We start from the raw sequence: 24,303 nt of genomic DNA, 5'->3' as shown, positions 1-24,303 counted from the left end.
GGCATAGGAAAGAACCCAGAAGACAGACGCAAAAGAACTGCCCAGTCAATGAGCTGAATGATAAAAAAATAAATAAATTGCTGTTGTTTTAAGCCACTACATATTTGGATAATTTGTTAGACAGTAATAGATAACTGACAGAGAACCTTATGAATACTAAATTCTTCACTACTTGAACTCATTAATAATACTACTTATTAAAGTATTTATACATAATTATTAGTTTTTCAAAGCAGAACAGCTTCATGGTATTTGTTGTCTACACAGCCTATAGGAGTGAGAGGCAGTGACTAGAGTGTTAGAACCCCTAACTTTAAATTTTGACTCAATTTCCAAGTAAACATGTAATCTGAGAAATCACTTAGGTTTTTGATATTGTGATTTTTCCACCTACAAGACACTATGAATATACTGGAGGGTGGGAGGCAACAACAATGTATACTAAAGTTCTTATATAACATGCAAAAAAAAAAAAGTGGATGCTCTGGTTAACGTTGCTCAAGCAGCAGTTCACCGTAATCAGAAGTGTCTGGACGCTGATGGTAACCACTTTGAGCACCTCTTGTAATTGCAGAAGTCAAATGTGACTTGTATTCATCTTTTGTTATCGGTATATATTGAATATTACAAGGTTAATAGTTTTCCTTTCTTAAAATGTGTGTACTTTTTTCCGCACCCTCTGTACATTCACTTGATAAATTTGAAAGTATTAAATTAATATAAATATTATAAAATATGATAGCTTTAAAAATATTTCTAGTTATTTTACTAATCTTTCTAGTAACTACAATAGTTTCTGTTAGAACTATTCTGAGGCTTGAGTGACTCATACTAAAATCATGTAAGTCTGAAAAGATGAAACCATTAATCACACAATGTAAATATAAGTCAAATTCATTCAACAGACTCTAAATATCTCACTGGTATAGCATATATAAATAAAAAAATTTGAAATAATTTTACAGTCAACCCCCTGAATCATGAGAGATAATTTATTGCTACTATTTTAATTTTTACATTAAATATATTAATTTTCTTAAAAACACAAGGCTACTTTAACATGGCAACTGTACTGAATATTAAAAGTTTTGATTAAATATTTATGCAATGCAATCTAAATTTCCACCATATTTTACATGTTTACAGTGATGAATAGTGTCTTCTTTCTAGCACTGACAGAATAAGATGTTCCACACTAGTGAATTTACCAGATAATTGATGCTTTTGCTTTAATCATTAATCTTAAATTCTTTCTGGAATGATTGCTCATCATTTAGAAATATGTACATCCATGATCACATTAAGCTAATAGTGATACTTTAGTGATATTATATTATAAACATTATTATATTAAGTCATATCACATATCTATTATATTATCACTATATCATTATATACTGATGCCTTTAATATTTATTATGATATAAATGGCTACTAATTCTTACTCTAAATGGTCCCAGACTGCTGTTTTTCTAATTTTGTATTTTTACATTAACATTTTCATGTTTTCTTCTTCTCTCTGACAATCTGTTGATCATAATTTCTTGCTTATGTCATTATCCCTGCCTAAAAACAGTCATCCTGTCCTTTAATATGCATACCTCTAATCTGCTGCTTTTGAAAGGTTTTTTGCTGAGAAGTTAAACAAACTTTAGAGTTGTATTTAAAATAAAAGACAACAGGCAGTAAATGAAGTCTGACAATGTCTTCAATGGAATAAATTAAGTGGATTTTAAGATAGTTGTTTGATACTTTTCTGTTTTGAGACTTAAGCCTTTTTTTAGGTGTCTCCAATGTTATAACTTTGACTTCCAGATAACTGAGGAATTACTGAATTATAATAAATAAAATAATGCCAGTTTGATACATACTTTTGCCAGAATCTGTAAATTTCATAGCTATTACATTTGATCTTTAAAGATCTTTATGAAATAGATAGAAAGGTGTCCCTGCTTTAAACTTTTGGAGAAGTTAAGTAATTTCCTCAGTCAGGTCCTACAAGAAGTTAGTGGACAAAGAGTGATCAAAACTTAGATCCTCTGCCCCTTTTGCATTTCCTACTATATAATACTTATCTGCAGCATGACTTAAAATCTGGAGTAAAACATGTATTTCAAAAAGATCACAATGGTAAGAATCCACCCTGGTTACAGCTTTCCCATCTAAGTTTATTAAATATATATTTTTAAATTTTCAAAGCGTAATGAGTAAGAGCATAGACTCTGGAGCCAGATGGCTTGAGTTCTGATCTTGGCTCTATCACGTAGTAGCTGTGTGGTCCTGGACAAGTAACTTATTCTCTCTGTCTCAGTTTTCTCCATGTAAAGTAGAAATAATGATAGAACTTATCTCACAGGGTTGCAATGAGGATTAAGTGAGTTAATATCTGTAAAGGACTTAGAACCATCCTGGAAATAGATTCTATATAAAGGAACAGTAGTTTAAAAACTGCTATTCTTCCTATTAATTTACTGGGAAACTGGAAGAGAACATGGTATATATCCCAAAAGGAATGCTTTCAACAACTAGAAAGTCAAAGAATCACAAATATAAATTGGAGTACTATTCAATCCAGGTTGTATAAAGAACTACAGATTAAACTAAATATAAATAATTGATATATGTATATATCATTCACTGGAAGGAATTTATATGTCTCTAAATATGTTTTTACCTACCTATATAAAGTTGGGTACCTTGAGGAAACATGTCTAATATGGGTAAAAATGATACTGAAAATGCACATAAGCACTCTAATTACTGAATGAACCACATACATCTGAGAAGTACACCTAAGAATTTACATAGAAAAGTCTAATATTAATTGGATAAACTAAAACAAAATGTACGTAAACCTTTAATAGATTCAAATTTAACCAGTTTTTCTTAAGCATACAAACATCAACTAGAAAACAAGTTATTTCTTGGAAAATTATTACGCTAGCAATTTGATACCTGTTATTGGTTGAATTGTGTTTCCTCAAAATTCGTATGTTGAAGTCCTAACCCCCAGAACCTCAAAATGTGACTGTATTTGGATAGGGCCTCTAAAAAGGCAATTAAGGTAAAATGAGAGGGCCTTATTCCAACATGGCTGGTGTCCTTATAAGAAGAGGAGATTAGTACACAGACCACACAGAGTGAGAGACAACCACGTGAGGACACAGCAAGATGGCCATCCACAAGCCAAGGAGAAAGGCCTCAGAATAAACCAAACCTGCTGACACCTTGATCTTGCACTTCTGGAGTCCGAAACTATGGGAACATTAATTTCTATTATTTAAGCCACCCAGACTGTGGTATTTTGTTATGGCAGCCCTAGCAAACTAATATAATATCAAAACAGATATTTGTAGTAGCAGAGAGTATTATGTACTTAAAGGTACCTGGTCTTGTTGGATTGTTCCATATTAAAATACGAAACAAGATTAAAGTAAAAATTTATCCTTTTTGTCCCTATGCATCCTGGTCAGTGCTCTGGGATTCCAGGCTAGAAATGGACAATGTCACTTCAAACTTACATCAAGCGTGGTCTCAATTGCTTTAGGCATTCTCAGTCTCACCTTTGTGACTCACACATTCCTCCAAAGAGAGAGATTTATATGTGGGTAAAAGCTTACACCATGGGAAACCATAACGCAAGTAACTTGCAGATATTCATATGGGTTTATTATTATCAAAATTAGGTTACACCATTGGTAGTAAGTAAAATTAATAAAGTAAAATATAAATCAACTTAAAACTATTAACAATCAAAACAATTTTAGAAGTCAGATTAGACATTACTGGATCTAACATTGTTTTATTTTGGTGAAAAATAAAGTTATGTTAGGATCATGAAGATTTGATTATAAGAAGAATCACAGAATTATGAATTAAAGTATCTGAAGTAGGTAAGATCTAAGACTATCTCAATAGTTTAATCCTCTGTACAGAAACCGATACACTGAAGTGTTCTATTTATACATTTTATTCCACTTTTTCAGAAACAGAAACACAATTTAAGAGAAGAAACATGTGCCCAAGCCCATGCCACTATTTTTCTCACACTTTCATCATTTCTGTTATGTAAGGTATTTAAACTTATAACATGTAGTGGTTGAAGCAAGTTCTGCACGTGAATACTGTCTGAAGATGATGGTATTCAACACGCATCTAAATTAATGCCAGTGTGTACATGTATCATTAGTAAAGCAAATATTTTCAAGCAATGATATATTCATTTACTTTAAACTTTATCCTATCAATAAACACTCATGTAACGATATTATAATTGGAGAGTGCACGTATCGTATTTGAATTGAAAAAAGAAAAACAATCTATTTGATAATTCAATATTCTAATACCCTCTTAACAGTCACGGTTATTCCATTCCTAACATACTCTGTGCATTTCCTACCACAAATTTCTTTCTAGTGCCGCTCATTGTAGTGACAGTCCCATATACACTATCCTTTTAGCCTCCAATTAGCAACCCCCACTGAAGAAAATAAATATGTGAGGTATAAATTAGATTGTTTTAAGCAGTATGAAAATTAACTTTCCAAATAAAACTCACAAACCTGTTTCTGACAAGATAATTCTATTTAAACTAGAAGTCAGCCGTACTTTGTTGACAGTTTCACCTGCACTTAGATACAATTCTTTATAAGCAAATGGAACACTGTTTTTTTTGGTTTGTTTGTTTGTTTGTTTGTTTGCTTTTGTGTGTTTTTTTTGCCAGCGCCCCCAGAACACTGCTTTTTACTTTCACTCTCAGGTTTAAGATGCTGAAATCTATTAAACCAACCTACCTTTGCTCTGTACTTCTCCCTCCCCTCACTTCATTCCACCTTCTCCATCTCCGACCAACAACAACCAAATTGAAATAGTAGCAAATGTGTAGAGGGAAATATTCTATTTACGTCGACATATTACATGTTTGAAAGGAATTCTGTTCAGTGGAGGGAGGAAAGAGTAGTTGAGTGATGGAATAGAATGACAGTGTCCAGTCTCCATCATCTCCTAAGTTAGGATATCATGGTGTGTTGTCATTTTTTTCAGAGGCTAGTATTAGGAGTTACTAGATAAGAATCTACTAGGCTGAAATAAAATAGAAAGATGAGGTTGAATATAATATTAATAATTTTTGGATTATTTATACCATAAATGTACCTTTAATACAGGATTAAATTAGTATTGCTATAAACATGTCTTTAAGGATTCAGTAACTTAATATGTTTTCATCTTTAATAAAATGTATATTCACCTTTAGTTTACACTGCAATTGCTTCATTTCCAAATCCATGCTCCTTGAAGGACCAAATGATGTAACTTGTATCCGTGGAACTGTTACCCGGGAAACTTCTTCTCCCAAACTTGTAATTTCAGATGAGGATTCCAATTTCTTTAGTAAATCTTCTTTTTCTTTCCGAAGCTCAGCCAAATCCAAATTTAGCTTCTTTTTTTTTTTAAGAAAATAAATATAAATATATTAGAAAAATAATTACATTTAATCTAACAATTTTCAGCATAAAATTATACAGGTACAAAAATGCAAAAGAAAACAAGTGAAATTAATTATAAAAACTTTATAAAAATTATAACCTATATTATTTTTTTCTTAAGGTTGTAGGGCTTATAAAGGTTAAAATAAAATGGACCAGCTGTACTCAATAGCTTTTGGTTGGCTGGCCTTTCCTCATGATGTGCTGTTTCTTTGCCTTCACATGTATGTGGGTGAGCCAGAGATTCACATATTTGATAACCTTGACTTCAGGGCTGATGTACTTAACTGGTAAAAGCCAAGCTGGAGCAGGATGGGGTAACAGATGTTAGCTGTTTATTCCACTGGGTAGGTCTTACCACCCTACATAGCAGCCAAAATGCTTCTCATTTAGCAACATAAATGTTAAGTCCAATTAGCAGAAGAGGCTTATTAGAGATTTAGTTCAAATAAATAGCATGCAAACACATTTGCTCAGTCTTATGCACTTGATTGATAGTTGACAAGTCCTCTTTGTAATGTTGAGGTAGATTGCACTAAACTCCTTACATTTGAATTTTTAATAACATAAACATTTTACTAAATGACATGCCGGTAATTTTTTTATGAAACAACGTAAAAAAAAAAACTGTCTTAATGTTATCCCTTCTCACACCGATCTGTAGTCAGCAAAATGCCACCAAGCTGTAATGGCATAACAACTCAGAGCTCCTTCAGAAGATAACTGCACTACTATTTTATTATTCCAAAGAAGCTTATAATATGGTAGTTTAGCATAAGGAACAATTAGACAAAATGGTACTGAACTCTCTCAAAGGGGGGAAAAATCTGTCTTTGTTAAGAATTCTAATTAGAAACAGCAAAAGATATAGATAACATGTATAGTAATATAAACATGGGACATAATAAGTTAAGTATTAACACTGCATTTCAACATAACTTCTAGAAAGTATACAAATAAATCTATAATTGCATATGTATTTGTATATGCATTTGTACACTGTTAAATATGAATAATTCAGATTGGATTCAAAACTAGGGCTTGATATATTTTATATTAAACTATGTTTTAGTGAAATAAAAAGTATGTTTTGGTGAAAAAACTATTTCATTGGCTATATTTTAATTTATGATCTAAAAGCACGGCTCTACAGATTCTCAGGAATATTCATTCATGAATTTTCCCATGGGTTCCTAATACCTAATATCTAAAAGCAAATTCATAATTTCCTTAAAACTGAGAATCCTCCGTGTTATCATCCAAGCTTAACTCCATCTCTCTCCCTGTTTATTGCTTCTCTATGTCCAATCAATTGTCAAGTTCCATAAATTATGTAATGTTTTTCACTTTCATTCCCTTCTGCCACTTTCTTAATGAAGACTCTCATTATCCCACTGAGAACACTGTAATAACCTCCCTTCCTGCAACCTTTCCCTACTTTCGAGCCATCTTTTACACAACTTCCTAAAACAATACGCCCTATTATTCCCTTACACAAAATCCCTTCAAGTTTCCTCACCCATATAGAATAAAGCTCAGATGTTGCTGGTTCTATTAAGGCTAAGATTTGCCTTCAATTTGTGTTTTCAGTCAGACATCACCTGAAGTCAAGCTTGCCTGCCATTCCCCAAACCCATCTGCCATTTCTACGTCAACGACTCTATAAACGGTATTTGTCTGCTGAATTCTCTCTCATGCTTAAAGAAAAGTTATTATTTCCACCTTTATAAAAAATACTGTGTTCTTGACACTTTTTCTTCAACAAAATAGCTTCTCCATTCTCTTAGTTCCCGTAGCACTGTGCCTATTCTTCAACCTTGAACCCTAGTACATCCTTGCGAGAGGACTGTGCCTTTACTTATGTATTCCCCATAGTATCTGCAAACAATGCCTTCTGTATAGTAAGAACCAAAAGAGAGGTTTCAGAAATTCAAGTGTCCCTATTCATAGAACAGATGGTGCTAAAAAGACACATATTGATTTCAGCTGGTATTTATAATCTTTCTATTGGTTTATCACTATATAAATTAAAACACAATTTTATTAGCAATGTAACATTATTAGTTTTTATTTAGGTCGTATGCCCTGGAGCATTTATCAATCCTGAAAGCTAATGCTCTGCATCTAAATCATAAGATTTTCGAGATTTTAATTTGGTACCACATAACTCACGGTTACAATTCTAGGTGGGTCTCGGGCAACTTTGATGCGGCTCATTTTTTCCCTTGAACAGCCCTGGTGGCTTCCCTCATATGACATTAGATTTCTGTCTATTTCTTCCACAGGGTTAGATCTGGATGCTATAAATATATCCTTCATTGAGGAAAGACCAAGCCAATAAATATACTTCCTTAAAAGACATGTATGTAGATTTTAACTTCAATTTAACACTATAAAATTTATTAAATTAAAAAACACACTGAAATTACAGAGACAGCAAATCAAATGACTCATAATATATTAAAATATAAATCATATTTTGATTAAACAGTACTTAAAATCTTCAATCTTTAAAACATATTTCTAATACTAGTTATACATCCCTCAAAATGCTACAGAGCACCTGTCAAAATAGAGGAAACAGGCCATCAATTTAGAATCCTTTGAGTACCCCTAAGAATTTTGGACAAATACTTATGGCTCTATTCCTGACTTCTCTCAGTTTAAGCATTCTATTTCTTATGTGAAAAATGCTATAGAGGGGACAAGAAGAATAAATAACTTCCTTTGTTTACACTTGGCTTGGCATGTGAGACTACTTCTGTGGCGATCCTGTTAGAAAAGGATTGTGCTATAAAATCTACCAATAAGTTCAGTTTACTCGTAAAATCGTCATTTTTTAAATCAGAAGCATGATTCCTATTTCTATATTATTACAATTCCATCTATAATCAAAGATTTTAAAATAAATATTTAAGTCATGCTATATTAAAATCATAAATGATAATAAAACACATAGAAGAGTCATAATTTCTGGATTCAAGTTTTGGGTCTATGCTTACTAGCTGAGTAGTGCTGAGCCAACATTTCACTTTCTTTCCTCACTTAAAAACAGAGATGATGCTGCTTACTTAACAAAGGTAATTTTGAGGGCAGAATTTTCTTAAAAATCTATGACATCACTTGGTGCATTTTAAATGTACAGCATTATTGTTAGCATTCTTATCTTGTGGTAAATGCTACCATATAGTCTGAGAGGTATCTTAAAGTCTGAGGAACTAGATTAATAAAAAGCCCTGTATATCTACCTCTAGCTCATCTCTATAGATACAAATATAGATGAAAGTCCTATAATTTCTCTCATGACTGAAACCTTACTTTGTGTTAAGTGAGAGTCATTTGTTTGATTTTTATTTAGGAACCCTACTAGGCCACAAGCCTGCTGAAGGCAGATGTATAACTGACTCTTTATATCCCAGCAGTGCAATCCATCCGCAATCTTTTAAAAGTGTATTTCAATTTAAAAGTTGACTTCAATGAGAATAAGTACTGAGATCTGTATTGATTGGTGTAGTCAATTATTCTAACCAAAGATTATAAAATAGAACTTAACATTATAAAAGTTTAAAACTAGACACTAGTTATTAATTATTTATTTAAAAATAACATTGAAGAAGCATACGTCTCTGAAAAGGAAAGAACCCTCTAAGGAACTGTATGAAGAAACAAGATATATTGGAGAAGTCATTCTGCAAGAATGAGCACAGTGGTAGGAAGAATTCTTGGATTAACCCCACTGACCTATGTCCTTGTATAATAACTTCCCCTTGTATGTGGATGGGACCCAAGAATCCGATGGGGTATCACTCCCATAATTACATTATTACAATTATGTTATAAGCAAAAAGAATTCTGTAGATGCCAATTATGGCCCCTCTTCACATGACTTTGATTTAATCAAAAGCACGATTATTTTCTGGTCCTGACCTAATCAGGTGGGTCCTTTAAAAGAAGGCCAGGGGCTCTCTCTCTGAGTTCAGAGAGATTCTCCTGCAAGTCTTGAAAAAGTAACTTGCCATGTTGGGAAAGGACTATGGCGGGGGCTATAAGTCAAGGATCTAAGGAAGGCCTCAGGAGCTGAGAAGGGTCCTTGACCAGGAGCGAGCAAGAAAATGGGGACCTCAGTCCTACCAACGAACTGAATCTTTCCAATAAACACAGGAGCTGGGAAGAAAAGCCTGAGCTCCAGAAAGGAAGGCAGCCTGGCTGACACAGTGATTGCAGCCTTGTGATACTCTGAGCAGAGGACTCCACTAGGCTGTGCCAGCCTCCTGACCCACGGAAACTGTGAGGTAATGAATGTGTAGGTTGTTTCTAGGTTGATAAATGTGTGGTAATTTGTTATGTAGCAAGGAAAACTAATATAAGTCCCAATTTAAAAAAATCAACCCCTTTCTTAAAGCTATACCTTGTTCTCTTATTGCCACCCTGCCCCACCTTGAGCAAGCCTCCTAAACCCCAGTGTATAGTTTATATAATATTCTGACTCTGGTTTAATTTTCTATTACTTATCCATAATTGTGTTAATTTTATTTCTTCAACTGCTTTTTTAAAATTGTTCCACTTTCTATGCTAGAAATAGAAATTGCCTCTACCAAATCTGCATTTTGTAGTTTAATTGCCAAGCAAACAACCTCCAGCCAGAAACTTCCTTTTGCTGCTCTCAGTAGTAACTGTGGAATCCCATAAACAGGGTAAATAAGCCTCCCTGAAATACTCTCCTTTGTTCTCTTACATGGGAGTTCATTCGTGAACTTCTTTTATTCTGGGCCCCAACTTAACATTTTCTGGAAGATCCTGATAAAGAATAAATATCTAGATTCAGAAACTGACTCAATATCATTCATTCTTTTTAATGCATACCATGTAGTGGGAACTGTACTAACTCTGCATTTTCAATGATAAATAAAAAAGTTATAATCCTTGCCTTTTGGTAGCTACCAGTCTATAACCTAGAAATATATAATAAACTGCAGTAAGTGCTCTGAAGAAATAAAACGGAGGTAAAGGAACCGCTGCTGCCTTCAAATCCTCCTTCCATATATTCTTCCTGATTTGTTTTGTCAAACGTTTCCTAGAAGCTAGGTAGAATATAAAAGGCCACAGCTGGATCTACAACCACCCTGCTTTCCAATTGTTGTTCTAGAGAAAGTATCACACAACACTAGTGAGTAAACCGAGGCCAGTCCTACGGAGATGGAGAATCGCTTCTCCAGCAGGGAGCCTCGGTAAACATGTCAATGTTCAAGAATAAATTATCAGAAAAAATAAAACAGGACCCATGGAAATTATTCTTCAGCCCAAGTGAAAGGAAGTAAAAGGCTTCTGTGAAAAGAAATGAAAGCCTTAGAAAAAAATTAAATCTAGAAGAATAATTTCCCTAATCACCCCCCAAAGAATATATTTTTAGATACTTTCTGATCTTGATGTCTCCTAAGTATAAAATATTCAACATCTGCCTATTCTACAGAGATGATGCTGGTTCTGGCACATGTAATCAAAATGCTTTTGAGTATTTAACTAGGATAGGAGCAGTGCTCCAAGGGAAAGGAAGATGTGGTATAGCGCCCCCCCCTCTATTAAAAGACTGATTCCCACCTAACATTTTTTTCTGAATAGTAACAACAATACAGTATTGAAGATACTCTTCAGTTTTCCTCATATGTTTTCACCACTGGATTAGAAATTTAAAGTAATGGACCACTTAAAACACTTGGAAAACATTTTTAGTTGGGGCAGTGGGATCTGAAAAAGTAGACACCTGGAAATTCTAGAAAATCCAGCTAATTGTGAGGTTGAATGTCAGGGTCACAGACGTAAGGTTCCTGGGAAGTCTATGGAGGAAATAGTTAGTGGCAGAAGGATGCTTTCCAGTCCATGCAGGGGCAAAGGTTAGATGTCAAATGTTGGAAAAGGTCAATCAGTAACCAGAGTAAGAAGTGAGGGTCAGTTCCCATCTATAACAATAGTGGAGTCTGTTATTTTTCTTTTGCTTTTTGAAACCCAAAGGCTTTGACAGGCAAAGTACGGAAAAGCAATTATTAAGTGGGAATAGTCTGTTTCCAATTACTTCCCCCAAATCTTTAATATTGAATTCTGCATAGGACTGAGAATATTGGATGAGGTTATTTCATGTTGAATACATAAATAAGTTCATTTATACCTCACAATCAGATTATGCTGGTTCACACTTATGTAGAGGCAACGATTTTTAAACCTCGTAGTTGTGATTTAAAAAAATGATAACGTCATAATTTTGTTACCAGAATTAAAGCAAAAAAGACTAGAGAGAAAATTCTAGTTGAACAATATCTATGTAAATTCTATAGGCAAGAACCTCCTAAAAGTCACCATGATCTTAATGATATTTCTCCCTCCTGTGAATAGAATCAATATTCTTTCATTGGGAATATTATTCTTTTACAAGGAATAAAATTAAAAGAAATAAAATTCTTTATGTTGTACATGTATAAAACTAAAAGACATTTAATTAAAATATCATATGAGTTACAAAGAAAATTACATGGGTTTCTAGGTCACTAGCAGAATACTTTCCATACAAGTACTTATCTACAAAGATAAATGGTTCAGATTAATAACTCTTTCAAGTTAGTAACACATGTTTTAAATTTAAAGCATGAGTTTTCCTTTGTTATGATACGTGAGATCTTCAAGAGAAAGAATTAAAAATTAAAAACCACCAACCAAAAAATGAACAAAGATCTTAGGCAGAGATAAAATTATTTATGTAACAAAATATCTTATGAAAAATACACTGAGTTACTACATCACTCATTTATAAGCCATTTTCTGACAAATGCAGTTATTAAAAGCCTACAGTATGTTTCACAAAATGTCAAGCAAATGAAGGTAAGATAGAGGACTTTTCACCAATGCTTTTGCTAGTAGTTAAGACTTCAGTAGCCTTTAGAGACCATTAAGTACCCTTTGGCTAATTGGCCAATGGTAGATTAATCCTCTTTTTATTCTAGCAGCACTATTTTAACACCCTTTATACTCTGTCAGTATAGTGTCTGAATGACAAAATAATATTGTGCATGAATAATAAGAAGAAAAGTTAAATTAACATTTCATGTTTCACATGCCATACCTATGTGTCAGAAGAACTTTCTTTTTAAGTCACTGACATTCAACTTTTTTAAACAATCTCATGTTGACATCTTATTGAGGTAAATCTGCCTAATTACTGCTAATTGCCTATCAAGAAAAAAACTCTATTCATGAAGTGCAGTTGTCTAGTACAAACGAACCCAGCTCCAGGGTGCATATTAAAGACAAAGCATGACACTTAAGGTACCACTTTGTTATAAGGTCATACTAAATATGGTTTGCAATTAACAAACCGGTTTTTTTTTATGGTACTGAAAATGCCAATCTGTCTTGATGCGTTCAAATTAGATTCTGTCAAAGAAATATGGATATGAGATACGCTACTCTCAGTAACATTTACAAGGAGCAAAATTAATGCAATGCCCTTACACTTCTTAAATGTAAGTTCTAGGTAATGCCCAATTAAATAATTATTTTGTAAATATGTTTGAATATGATTTCTCAAAATGAAAATCAACACTATTATTTAAAATATCAAGTTGTGTAAAACAGTTTACTAACACTTTAAATTGTCAAAACAGCCCCAGATACTGAAAATATTTAACATGTATCTTTTAATTTGTTTTAATGGTTTTAACAGTACAGGCTTTTATAGTAAATATTAATCTATGTGATATTAGCAATATAGCGTGTTTCAAAATAATCTGAATAATTAAACTAATGAATATTTAACTTAACTGGACTAAATCAAACCACATCACTTAAACTTCTGTCCTCGCAACTATGGAAAAAGAATTAGTAAAAATGCATTACATATGAAGTTCGGAAAATTAACTAATACAACTGACTTTCAAGTATTCATGGAAGAACAATATTTGATATATTCATAGCAAGAAGAGCTCAAATGCAGGTTCGTGGTTATTTCAAATCGTCTATTCTATTTATGAAAATAAAAGTTCCCTTGAAACTTACATACCAAATACTAAATACAGAGACAGATATTCAGAATCAAAAGTACATCCAGAATAATTCATCATCATCACTACCATAAGAATTTCTCAATGTTCATATGATAATGATAATATTATCAGTTCAGTTTCAGCCCTCTTAGACATTTGATCTACATTAAGTCATTCTTACTAATGATCATAAAAAGTTACAACACATTCCCATTGATTCCCTTCCCCAAAAGGAATGAGAGAGGATGGCAGTGTCATCTGATATCCCAAAGCAGAAACTGAGCAATGGCTTTCTAAAACCTCTCTTTTTCACTCTTCTTCAGTTAATCAATATAGAAATATCTAGTCCTCATATGTATCGTGTACAGATATCCTCTTTAATTGTATTCTTCCTCTGTCTTTTTTGTCAATTTTTTTTCCCAATCACTTAAGCTTTATGGGGACAGGAGGAAAAGCATCCACCCTAATTGAACTACTCAAACAACGGAAAATAAATAAATAAATAAACAAATAAATAAACAAACAAATAGACATTCCAAAATCATCAAAAATAATAGTTGGTGTTTCAGGGTGATATCAATACTACATCTGTATCTAAGTAAAGAACAGCCATAACATGTCAAGTGAAGCCATAGATAGGGATTGAGTTATCAGGAACAAAGGCTACCTAACTCCAGGATCTGCAGAACTCTCATGAAGGCTACCTCATTCTCCTCTAATTAAACTTGGTGTTTCTAAGCAACAGATTTCAAAACTTTTAGCTGATTGTTTTTCCATTCTAGTGGGGTGATATTACTTCTTATTGTACTATATTTTATTGCACAAAAAGGTCTTTGTGTACTGGTCTTAGGAAATTATCTCACATATAATATTGTTACTAAATGGAAGTGAGAGTCCAGACAATTAAAAATTGCTCGTAATACTTAATTCTTATATAGACTTCAAAAGAAAGGTATTGATTTTCCTTAAAATAATTGTTGCAGTCTAAAAATTTATAATAGACTATGATATATTTCTGTAACTCATATTTTTATAAGATAAAGCATTTTTGACTAATAAGCCTCTAAAAAGCATGTATATGAACATTAAATTTATTTAAATTATATTGGAATCGATTTATAGGAATAATACATTATCATGTTAATATAAAATATTACCAACTTTTGGGTAATAAATCCAAAGGCTGAAGGTAATCATTTCTAGCTCCAACTTTAAATATTTAAAATAATAAAATGACATATGTTTTTAAGTATGTACTAAATATAAGTAGCATCTTAATACTTAGAAATGGAAACATTATACTGATAAGGTCAATTGTTAATTCTACGTCTTTCCTCAGGTGTACTACATGTAAGGTCTGTAAGCAAATTACTTGAATAAAAGCCAGTTGGGGAATTTTTAAACATCATACAACTCATTACAAATTTAACAGCAGCAATACTAAATCTTCATGTGAGGTTTATTAAATTTGTTATTATACCCTACTAAAATCTTCAAGGGAAACAACTTAATAATGTTTGTTTCTATTCCCTGTGCAAGTTTCATAAGGTTCAAGAGAGTAAAGAACTAGACCTCTCTTTAAAAATGGTTTTTCCGAACTTTGGATCTGGTAAAATAAAAGGTTGCTGATGCCACTTAAAATGGAATTCTTGTCATTAAAAATTAATATATGTGAAAATTACTTTAAAAATTACCTTTCATGGCATAGAGAGTAGAAATTTCTTTTAAAGGAATAAATGAGAGATTTACAAAGCTTGGACTTAGGCTATATTCTTCAAGATATTTCTCATAGGTTTTTGGAAAAGCTCTTTTCTTTCCCCCCAGCATAAAAATTTCACACAGAAACTTCTTCCACCATCCTTCACTTCATTTTCTATTTAGAATTATCTTCTGTTTATCATTATTCTTTCAAGTAGAAAGGCTTGACCTAACAGAGTAGTCATTCAGTAGTAAATTATCTTAGTCAATTATGTTATGCAAAGTATTATGATTCATATAGATGTTTAGAAAGAGGGTAGTCTGGAATTCTTTTTATTGTTATTAAAGGAGCGGGTTTCTCTGCTTTTCTCCTAGATCAGTGATTCTCAAAGAGTACGTACTACCTAGGTATGTATTTTGGAAATTAATGGGAACACTTTTGAGTACCACAATGATTTACACTGAAATGGGTGAGAGCCAGGGACACTAGAAGTACCGCAAAGATGCACTGCAACGTGTAGATCAGTCCTACTCAACAGAAACTGCCCTGCATCCTGCATGGATTTCACATGTCCTGCCTATTATTTGCGTAGATGAAAAATATGCATATAATAAAATGAACCTAAATCCTAACCAAAAATTACATATAAACAAAGCATTTTCCCTTACAGTCCCAGAAATTTATAAACCATGTAAATCAAGAGAAGACTGAAAAATGAGAAAGAAAAATCCCTTTCTTCTCTGGGGTCTAAGCTGTAAGGATGTTACTACATGGCCAGTATTTAGACCATGGAGAAAGGTAGTCTGAGAGGAAGAGATGGGAGATAAGGAGACACATGAAAGATATTTGAGTGTCTGGTTCCAGTTATCACTATTTTTCCCAAATCTATTCTCTTCAATTCATTTTTTGACATTATGAGCTTTTACTAAACATATATATATTAGTTTGAATTCAGTTTCTGTTATTTGCTATCAAAAGAGTCCTGCTACTAAAGGCTTCTAAGAAAAGTCTAACAACCTTTCCTCAGTTGTCCTATTTTCAATTCTTCTATGGCCTCTGACACTGGGAACCAACTATTCTCTTTTCTTGTTAAAAACTTTCCTTCCCTGTTCCTGTATTACAGCACTCTCCTACTTTCTCCTTCAATGACTCCTCTCCTGCCCATATTATCAGATACTCCCCCAAACTAGCCTTGCTACAAAGAAGTGTTCCACCTCCAGCATTCCTTCTGTGGGTTAATGATGGCATCAATATGTTTCTTCATTTTCATGAAATATTTCAAATATGCAATAGACATAGAAAGAAAAGTATAGTAAAGGCCCATATAACAACCACTCAGCAAAGACAATGTTTTACCAATACAACTGAAGGCCATGCAACTTTCTCCTCTGACTCACCAGAAATAATCACTTTCCTGAATACCTTTGATGTTTATCATTCCCTTACATTTCTTTACACTCTTAATACATATATGTATTTCAAAAAAACATACAGTGATTTTAAGACATTCCATTCTCACATTTTAACATCTCTAAATTCTACACTCAAATATCCTACTGCCCGCTAGATATCTTCACTTCAGTGACAAATTACCACTTGGTTACAATGGTAACTGTCATTTATTTTAGCCCCTAGGGATTTACTTTTTTATTTTTTGGCGAGTTCTGGTATTCATTTATAAGGATATTTGCTATATTTTATTCAGCTTTCTTGGTGTGCTTTCATATGTAGTTTCCCCCCACAATATATATTATATTTTAAAATATATATTCTTATCATCATCTTTCTAATCGCTAATTATAATCCTGGCAGGTATCTTAAATACTTCACTTTTTTTAACCTTCCCATGTATGACTGGTCATCAAACTCCGTAATATCACTGCAAAATATCTTGTTGTTTTTTCTAAGTCTTTCTACTTCTATTAGCATTGTCTGGATACTTATCTTTTGCCTTGATATTTAAACAATGTCTTATGTAGTTGCTTACATTTAATCTCTGTCCTCTCATATTTGAGTCTCAGTCCTCACTGTATACCAGAACCACTCAGCTTTTAAACACTACAAAAGTGCAAGGACCACCCTCACATATTAATTTAATTGGCCTAGGATTGGGTCTGGGCATAGGTATTTTTAAATGTTACCTAAGTGAGGCAGCACGTAGCTAGGTTGGAGAACCACAACTATACCAGATTGCTCACTATTCTCAACAAACTGCATTCACCTTAATGCCTGTTAAAGCTTCCCATCTTCTAATGGCTTTGTTCCACACACACAACTTTCAAAATAAAAAAATTTTCAAAATCAAATTTTACATCTAAAGCCAAATGCCACCTTCAAAAGCATACTAAATAATGACAGCAATAAATGACTGTCTCTCTCCGTCCAGTCTATGGTATATTACACACACACACACACACACACACACACACACACCATTCTCTATATATCACAGTTTCCTTGTACTGTGATACTCATGTCTAACTCCCCTATTAATATCTTACATAGGACAAGGACCATGTTTAATTTGTTGCTGGATGTCCCTTTGTTGAAGTGCCTTACATGTGTGAGGCGCATTAAGGTAATTGAATTGTGGCAAATATAAATACATATATTTATCCAAATGTAAACCAAATTCTAAAATATATGAATATTTAAATATAATCATGCCACAGTGAGAAAAATGTTACAATTTGTTACTTCCAGGCCTGTTGATATTTTCACGAGACATCCTTACCTGAGAACACATTGATGCAAAGAATGCAAACACTACGAGGAATATAAGACTGCAATATATTGTAACACTGTTCATTAGAAACAGAAAATAAATTTCTGTTATTCAAATCACATTTTCTTAATCTTTTCTGTGGTAAGATCACGAGTGAATCTGAAAACAGTGTAAGTATGATTTTACAGTCCATAGTATTCTAAGTGATAATAATAGTCCCTTACCAAGTCTAATATAAAACACAGACATTCTGTTAACAAACATCACTTGGTTCATCTAGTAGATAGGAAGGAGGAATAAGACAGTCACGTCCAATTCCACATAGATTCTCAGCTCAGATCCTGGTTTTTGCACAGTTTACCTTGCGAACATGATCCAAGTGACATTTCACAAATTCCTGGATAAATGTTGCTACACTCTGCTAGGAGAGAGACAGGCGATGTCATGCACAGATCAATAATAGCACTGTGTTTCATCAGCCTCAAAAATCAAAAGTGCTTCATCTGGCAAAAGCCATGGCCCTAGAGAATCTGACATATATAAACCGAATACCCTACAAGGAATGTGTACTACACAAGCTATTGGGGTAAAATAAAAGAAAACTCTGGAGATTAGCAACGAAGTACAATAAGAGAGTAGTTTTCTACTTTGTTATTACTAGAGGTGTGAACACAGATCACAGAAATGGAAATGAGGCTATTTAAAATTCTACATTGCCTGACAGGAAAAAAAAAAATGGGTCCAGTACAATTTAACACCTTCAATCTTTTGAAGAAGAGTTATGTAAACAAAGATAAACCAAAGACACATGCAAGTTTAGACTACAATAGCAATCATATAAATCTACATAGATGAAAATGTTTTAATGGAGACCCATATAATCTAGCCCTTTTAGAATTATAGGGTTTGCTAAAAAGACTCTTTAGATTTCATAGTATGCTTAATGTATATATACCAGAGTAACCTAAAAACCAAAGGCATTTGCTGAATGGGTTATGCTCTATTGTTTTTAATTCCAGACTCTGATACTTGGCAAAGGTCTTTTTTTTTTTTTTTTTTTTTTGGGGGGGGGGGGGTTGATTAAACAAATTTAAGATAAACTGGTTAATGTAATTTGACAAGAGATGAGGCAAAATTGAAAACCCAAAACCTGACAATGAACTTGCTTTGTTTAAGATTGCTGTTGCCAAAAAATTTTCTGAATACAGAATCTGCTGTTGCAGAATTTAGCGATGTCTGACTCAGAGGGCAGGGGAATCAAGAATGCATCAAGATATCAGAGAAGATACTGATGTTTAACCACAAAATAAATGGCATTGTATATTTATGACATGTATGTATAAAGATTATATTTGAGTTCTTGAAGCACTTCCAGTGGAGGAGTAAAGGTAAAGGCAGATCAAAGGCTATTATTAGGCAGCAATGGTCCAGGGTGGAAGTCTGGTTCTCCAAGCCATGTTTTGTAAAGCATCTCTTCTTTAACTTTTGGAAATATTTCATGCCTCCTTCTGTGAACACAAATCACTGGGGGTTTTATATATATAAAGAGAGAGAGAGAAACAGCTTTGGGGGAGGGGATTATAAAAGGACTATCCTCTTCCTTTAGAAAGCATCGAGGGTCCAGAAAATTAAATGTCTATAGTTACCAGAAAGGTAATACAAGTAAGTGATGTGAGCCCAGTAGTATTTCTGACAAATGGTATGCGCCCTTCTCCTTGAAAGCACCACACTACTACATTACTACCTCATATCCAAACCATACCTTCCAACACTTTCAGGACATTATTAATCTATTAGTTGGTTGGTCAACTTTTTAATCATCAATGCCTTTAGTTCCTTAACGTTAATGAAGACTAATTTGTGACCTATGTGCGTATGCTCTTCCATTTTCTAACTCTCAAATTGATTCTCTAGTTCCTAATCACAAAAGCCTGTAGCATGAGGGTAAAAGGGATCAAATATATGGTGATGGAAGGAGAACTGACTCTGGGTGGTGAACACACAATGTGATCTATAGATGATGTATTACAGAATTTACACCTGAGACCTATGTAACTTTACTAGCAATTGTCACCCCAATAAACTTTGATTTAGAAAAAAAAAAAAGCTTGTAGGATACTTTCATACTTATATGTAAAATTACTCCCTTAAACTTAATGGATTACAACACAATTCTTCCTTTATTTTATGCTACACTTAGAAAAACAAAAAGGTGCTGGGAAATGTTACATGTAGGAAGTGATTCATGAAACAGACTTTGCATAATGTGCTGGATTTAGAGTGATATAAAGAAGAGAGGACGGTTCTTGAAGTAGAACACAATTTTTTAATCTTGATAAAAAATATGCAGTATCACGTCAGTGTCATGGTAAAAACTAGTCAGTAAGTCAACTTTCCTCTTACTGAGAATGTACTATGCCCTCAATTAGGCAAGATTCAATGAAAGTTGTCAAAGACATATAATATATGGTTTTCGCCCTTGAAGAAGTAATTAGCTACTAGATGCAACAGAATTAACAAATGTTAAACTTTAAAATTATTGAACGCAAAATTGTATAAAAGATCAGCTTAGAAAAGTAGAAAGATCATGGAGTTAGGATCCACAGACAGATGTAGATTATAATCCTGGAGCTCCAATTTAGCCTGATACTGGGCAATTTACTTCAAGTCTTTAAGCCTGAATTCTATCATATATAATATGCAGATATCATCCTTTTAAGGTTGATATAAAGAGCCGATGGAAAAAATTAATAGAATGCCTAGAAAGTAGGCGTACTAGTCATTGAGTAAATGTTAGCTGACATTGTTTTGTGAAAGGTAGTAGAGTATAGTGCTTAAGAGTACAGGTTCTAGAATCACACTGCTTGGACTTGAACCTCTGTTCTGCCACTTATGAGTTCTATGACCTTGGGCATGTTATTCTCTCTGCATCAGTTTCTCCATTGTATAAGAGGATCAGCTATAGTATCTATCTCACTGACTCATTATTTGGGTTAATGAGTTAATACATGTAAAAGCACTTAGAGAAGTATCTAGCATATAAGTACACAAAAATATTTGCTAATATTATTTGTATTATTATTAAGAACATATAAAATGAGATTTGAAAGAATGAATGCACCAGCATAGACTGAATTAACGCCAGTTTTATGGACGAAAGAACACTTTATCATGACATGAGGGTTCTATGTGGGGAAACAGAGGACTATAACAATAGGTTAGTTGAGCAGATCATGTAAAAATCTTGAAAAATGTGCTGAGTAGCTTGGCCTTGAAAGGGTCACACATGGAAACCAATTGTAGGTTCCTACAGTACTGGATGAAATCCACATTCTAGCAATATTACTCTGGTACTAGTATATGGGAAGAAATGAGGAAGAAACTAGAGAAACCAGCTAGAATATTACAGTACTCAAAGAAAGTACAGAATATTGCAGTACTCAAAGAAAAAGAGATAGTACCTGGTAGCATTAGAAATGGAAATTAAGAGGAAAAGACAATAGGATTAGGTTGTAGAGAAGAGTCAACAAATAAAGAGGAGGAGTCAAAGATGATTCAGAGGAAATACTTTAGAAGTGGATATGGTTTCGGAAATTTATTTTGTTCTGTTTTGTTTGGAACATGGTCAGCTTATGATGATAGACAACCAAAAGAAAATGTCTTATGTCTTCCATGGTGACCTTCTGTTAATGCTTGAGTCTATCACGGGGAACTTCTGTTTTAAGTAAAAAGCCTTATATATTAGCATTGTTTAAAAAGACTTAAAAGCAGATAAATAAGGTGTTGCCACTGTGATTCCTCTTTTGTATATTTTTATTGCCTAATTCCACATTTGGTTCACATGTTAAGTTTTAAGCAGATTTATTTTTAATTATTACTACCAAGTGGTAGTTTATTTTTTTTTTCCTTAAACAGATCTAGAATATAAAAATACAGAACCAAGTATCCAACATCTGAGAATATTTGTAGAGCATTTCTCTATTTTCCAATAATCTATAATAAACCTTCACTGCCTCAAATCTTTCATAAAAATGGCAAGAGTGAAAAAATAAACGTATTTTTAAAAAGTAAATAACGATGAAGAACACAACGATTACAGTTTTTAATTCATTTAACCTACACACTTTTTTGATTCTAGAACACTGAAATAACTTTCCTTTCTTTCTGTAATTGTGTATTCTTGATAATGTATTATCTGAAAGTGCATAGCATAGTGAAGAGGGCACAATATTTAGAGTCAGAAAAACACAATTTCAACAATAGATCTATATGGTACTAGTGAAGTAAACATGGATAACTTTATTAATCTCTTTGGATTTCAATTTAATTATTTTTTTAAATGAGAATAACTATATCACAAATTTGTTAATGAAGATTAAACAAGAAAAAATAAAATCATTTTGCAAATGCTTACACTATTCAAACATAACCCACTGCACTCTTTACTCAGCACATTTTTAATATTTTGTTCAATGCTGGATACAAGTAATACAGTTAATACAGGTAATACAGTTAAAGATTTGGGGAAAACGATATACAAAAACTGAAAGACTGGTCATTTGGTAGACCATATAAGCTGAAAACCTTTCGCAACACACAGAAATTATAGGAAAATGTAAATATTATTTTAAGGGTATTGCTGGAGGTAAAAAAGAAAGGGAAATGCTCAAGTGCTAGAATAACAGGGTGACTGAGGAGCGTTGAGTGTGTGACTAGAGTTGTAGCTGTCACAGAGTGGAAATTACCAACCAGTAGACTCAGGATTTGTGGGAGCAGGAGCTGAGACTTTGACTTTAGGCCCAAAGAGGCAGAAATGGAAGGTCCTTTTAAGTGATGTAATGTCAGTTAAAGGGTAGACAAAAAAAAAATTAAAAATGCCTGTTAGGACAGAAAGATAATAAGGAAGTTGTTGGTCTCTGATTAGGATTATGATAGAGTAAAATATTATTCATTCTCTCTGCTGAAGATGTGTATGTCTGTAACTGTACCTAATTTGGGCTTCCAATATGAATCTGTCAGAGTGGACCAGGAACCCTAACCCTGAGAATTAGTATAAGTACAGATCACTACTAGATGGCAAAAGCAGATAGAAGCAGTCTGGGTGAATGTTCCCAAAACACAGGCTTCAATGAACTACCATAGAAAAAAAGTACTCTACTAAAGCTGAGCCGAGAATCAAAATTGTAAACACAAGGAGAAGCATCCTCTCCTGGCTGAGAGTAAGCAGAAATAACAAAAAACAAGACTAGAATCTCAAGAACACATAATTGTAAAGAATGTTTAAAAGGATTAAAAATATAAAAGAAGAAACTAGGTCTCCAAAAAAAGAACCACATTCTGTGAAAAAAAAAAGCAGATTCTAAAACCCTAAATAGAATTTGTATTGTATATATACATATGTGTATGTATATATTTTTTCCAACAAAAATAGAATGACAGTGATATGTATTTTTCATAGATATTTTCAACAAAAAATAAAGTGGGACTAAAATATTAGAGTTTCGCTATCTCAAAAAAAAAACAACAAGGTAAAATATACAAGGACTATCATCTTGGGGGTGAGGACAGAAATATTGATTACTTTTAGATTTTCAATTGGTTTAGGTTTTTTATGTGTGTGTTCATTTTAAAAAATTCTATTTCATTTTCACTACTGGTTTGGAACTTATACACTTTGTCTTTTTCATTTCTTTTATTTTATATTTCATGTTTGTTATTTCCACATCTTTCAGTGATGACTTTAGGATAATTCAGATTATTTTTAGTTCACTAATTCTCTCTTCAACCATGTCTAGCTTGCTATTAACTAGTCTAACCAATTCGTCCTTCAAAATTGTATCTTCACTTCTAAATCTCATCGTTCCTGTTAGTCTCTTATTGTTTGCTCATTTTTTGTGATTCTGTAATTTATTTCTTTTAACATTTCATGTACTTGTATTTACTATCACAGCTTCAGTATCTGAAGTTCTTGTGGGTTATAATTTTTTTTTCACTTCCTGTTTCAGTTAACTCTCACATATATTGGCTTGCTTCTGTGTGTACATGGTGATCTTGAATGTAAATTCCTATCGGCATGGGAATCTTGTAGGTAAATTGAAGACACTTTCCTCCAGAGTAAATACATACGCTTGCTGCCAGGAGCCGAGGCAGTCCTGGGTGGATGCTGACCCTGATTCATCTCCCCAGTCCTGCTGACATAAAGCATGTTATCCAGATCACAGACCACAGTGTCGCAGTAGCACCTACAACCTGTGCATCTCTGTATCTTCTGCTTGCTACTGATTATTGCTCCTAATTTGTTCTTTGTTGGGTGCAGTGAGAGTGGTGCATCCCTGGAGATTTCTTCTATTTTCTAAAAATTTA

At 33.2% G+C, this 24,303-nt stretch overlaps 1 protein-coding gene across 8 annotated transcripts in view; it reads right to left on the bottom strand.

The window, feature by feature from the left end:
• Positions 1–24,303, bottom strand: part of CNTLN (centlein) — a 277,826-nt gene that overhangs the window by 54,768 nt on the left and 198,755 nt on the right. For all 8 annotated transcript variants that reach the window (XR_016019468.1, XR_016019469.1, XR_016019466.1 and 5 more), the window contains one exon: positions 5,249–5,440. Coding sequence is in view for 1 of the 8 variants with exons in the window: in XM_088793521.1 (XP_088649647.1) it covers positions 5,249–5,440 (192 nt within the window). In the remaining 7 variants the exon portion in view is untranslated. The remainder of the gene's footprint in view (positions 1–5,248; positions 5,441–24,303) is intronic.

The sequence above is a fragment of the Rhinolophus sinicus genome, chromosome 16 (genome assembly GCF_057876585.1).
Source record: "Rhinolophus sinicus isolate RSI-liver-muscle chromosome 16, RSI-T2T, whole genome shotgun sequence".
NCBI classification, from domain to species: Eukaryota; Metazoa; Chordata; class Mammalia; order Chiroptera; family Rhinolophidae; genus Rhinolophus; species Rhinolophus sinicus.
This window is presented reverse-complemented; position numbering and strand designations above follow the sequence as displayed.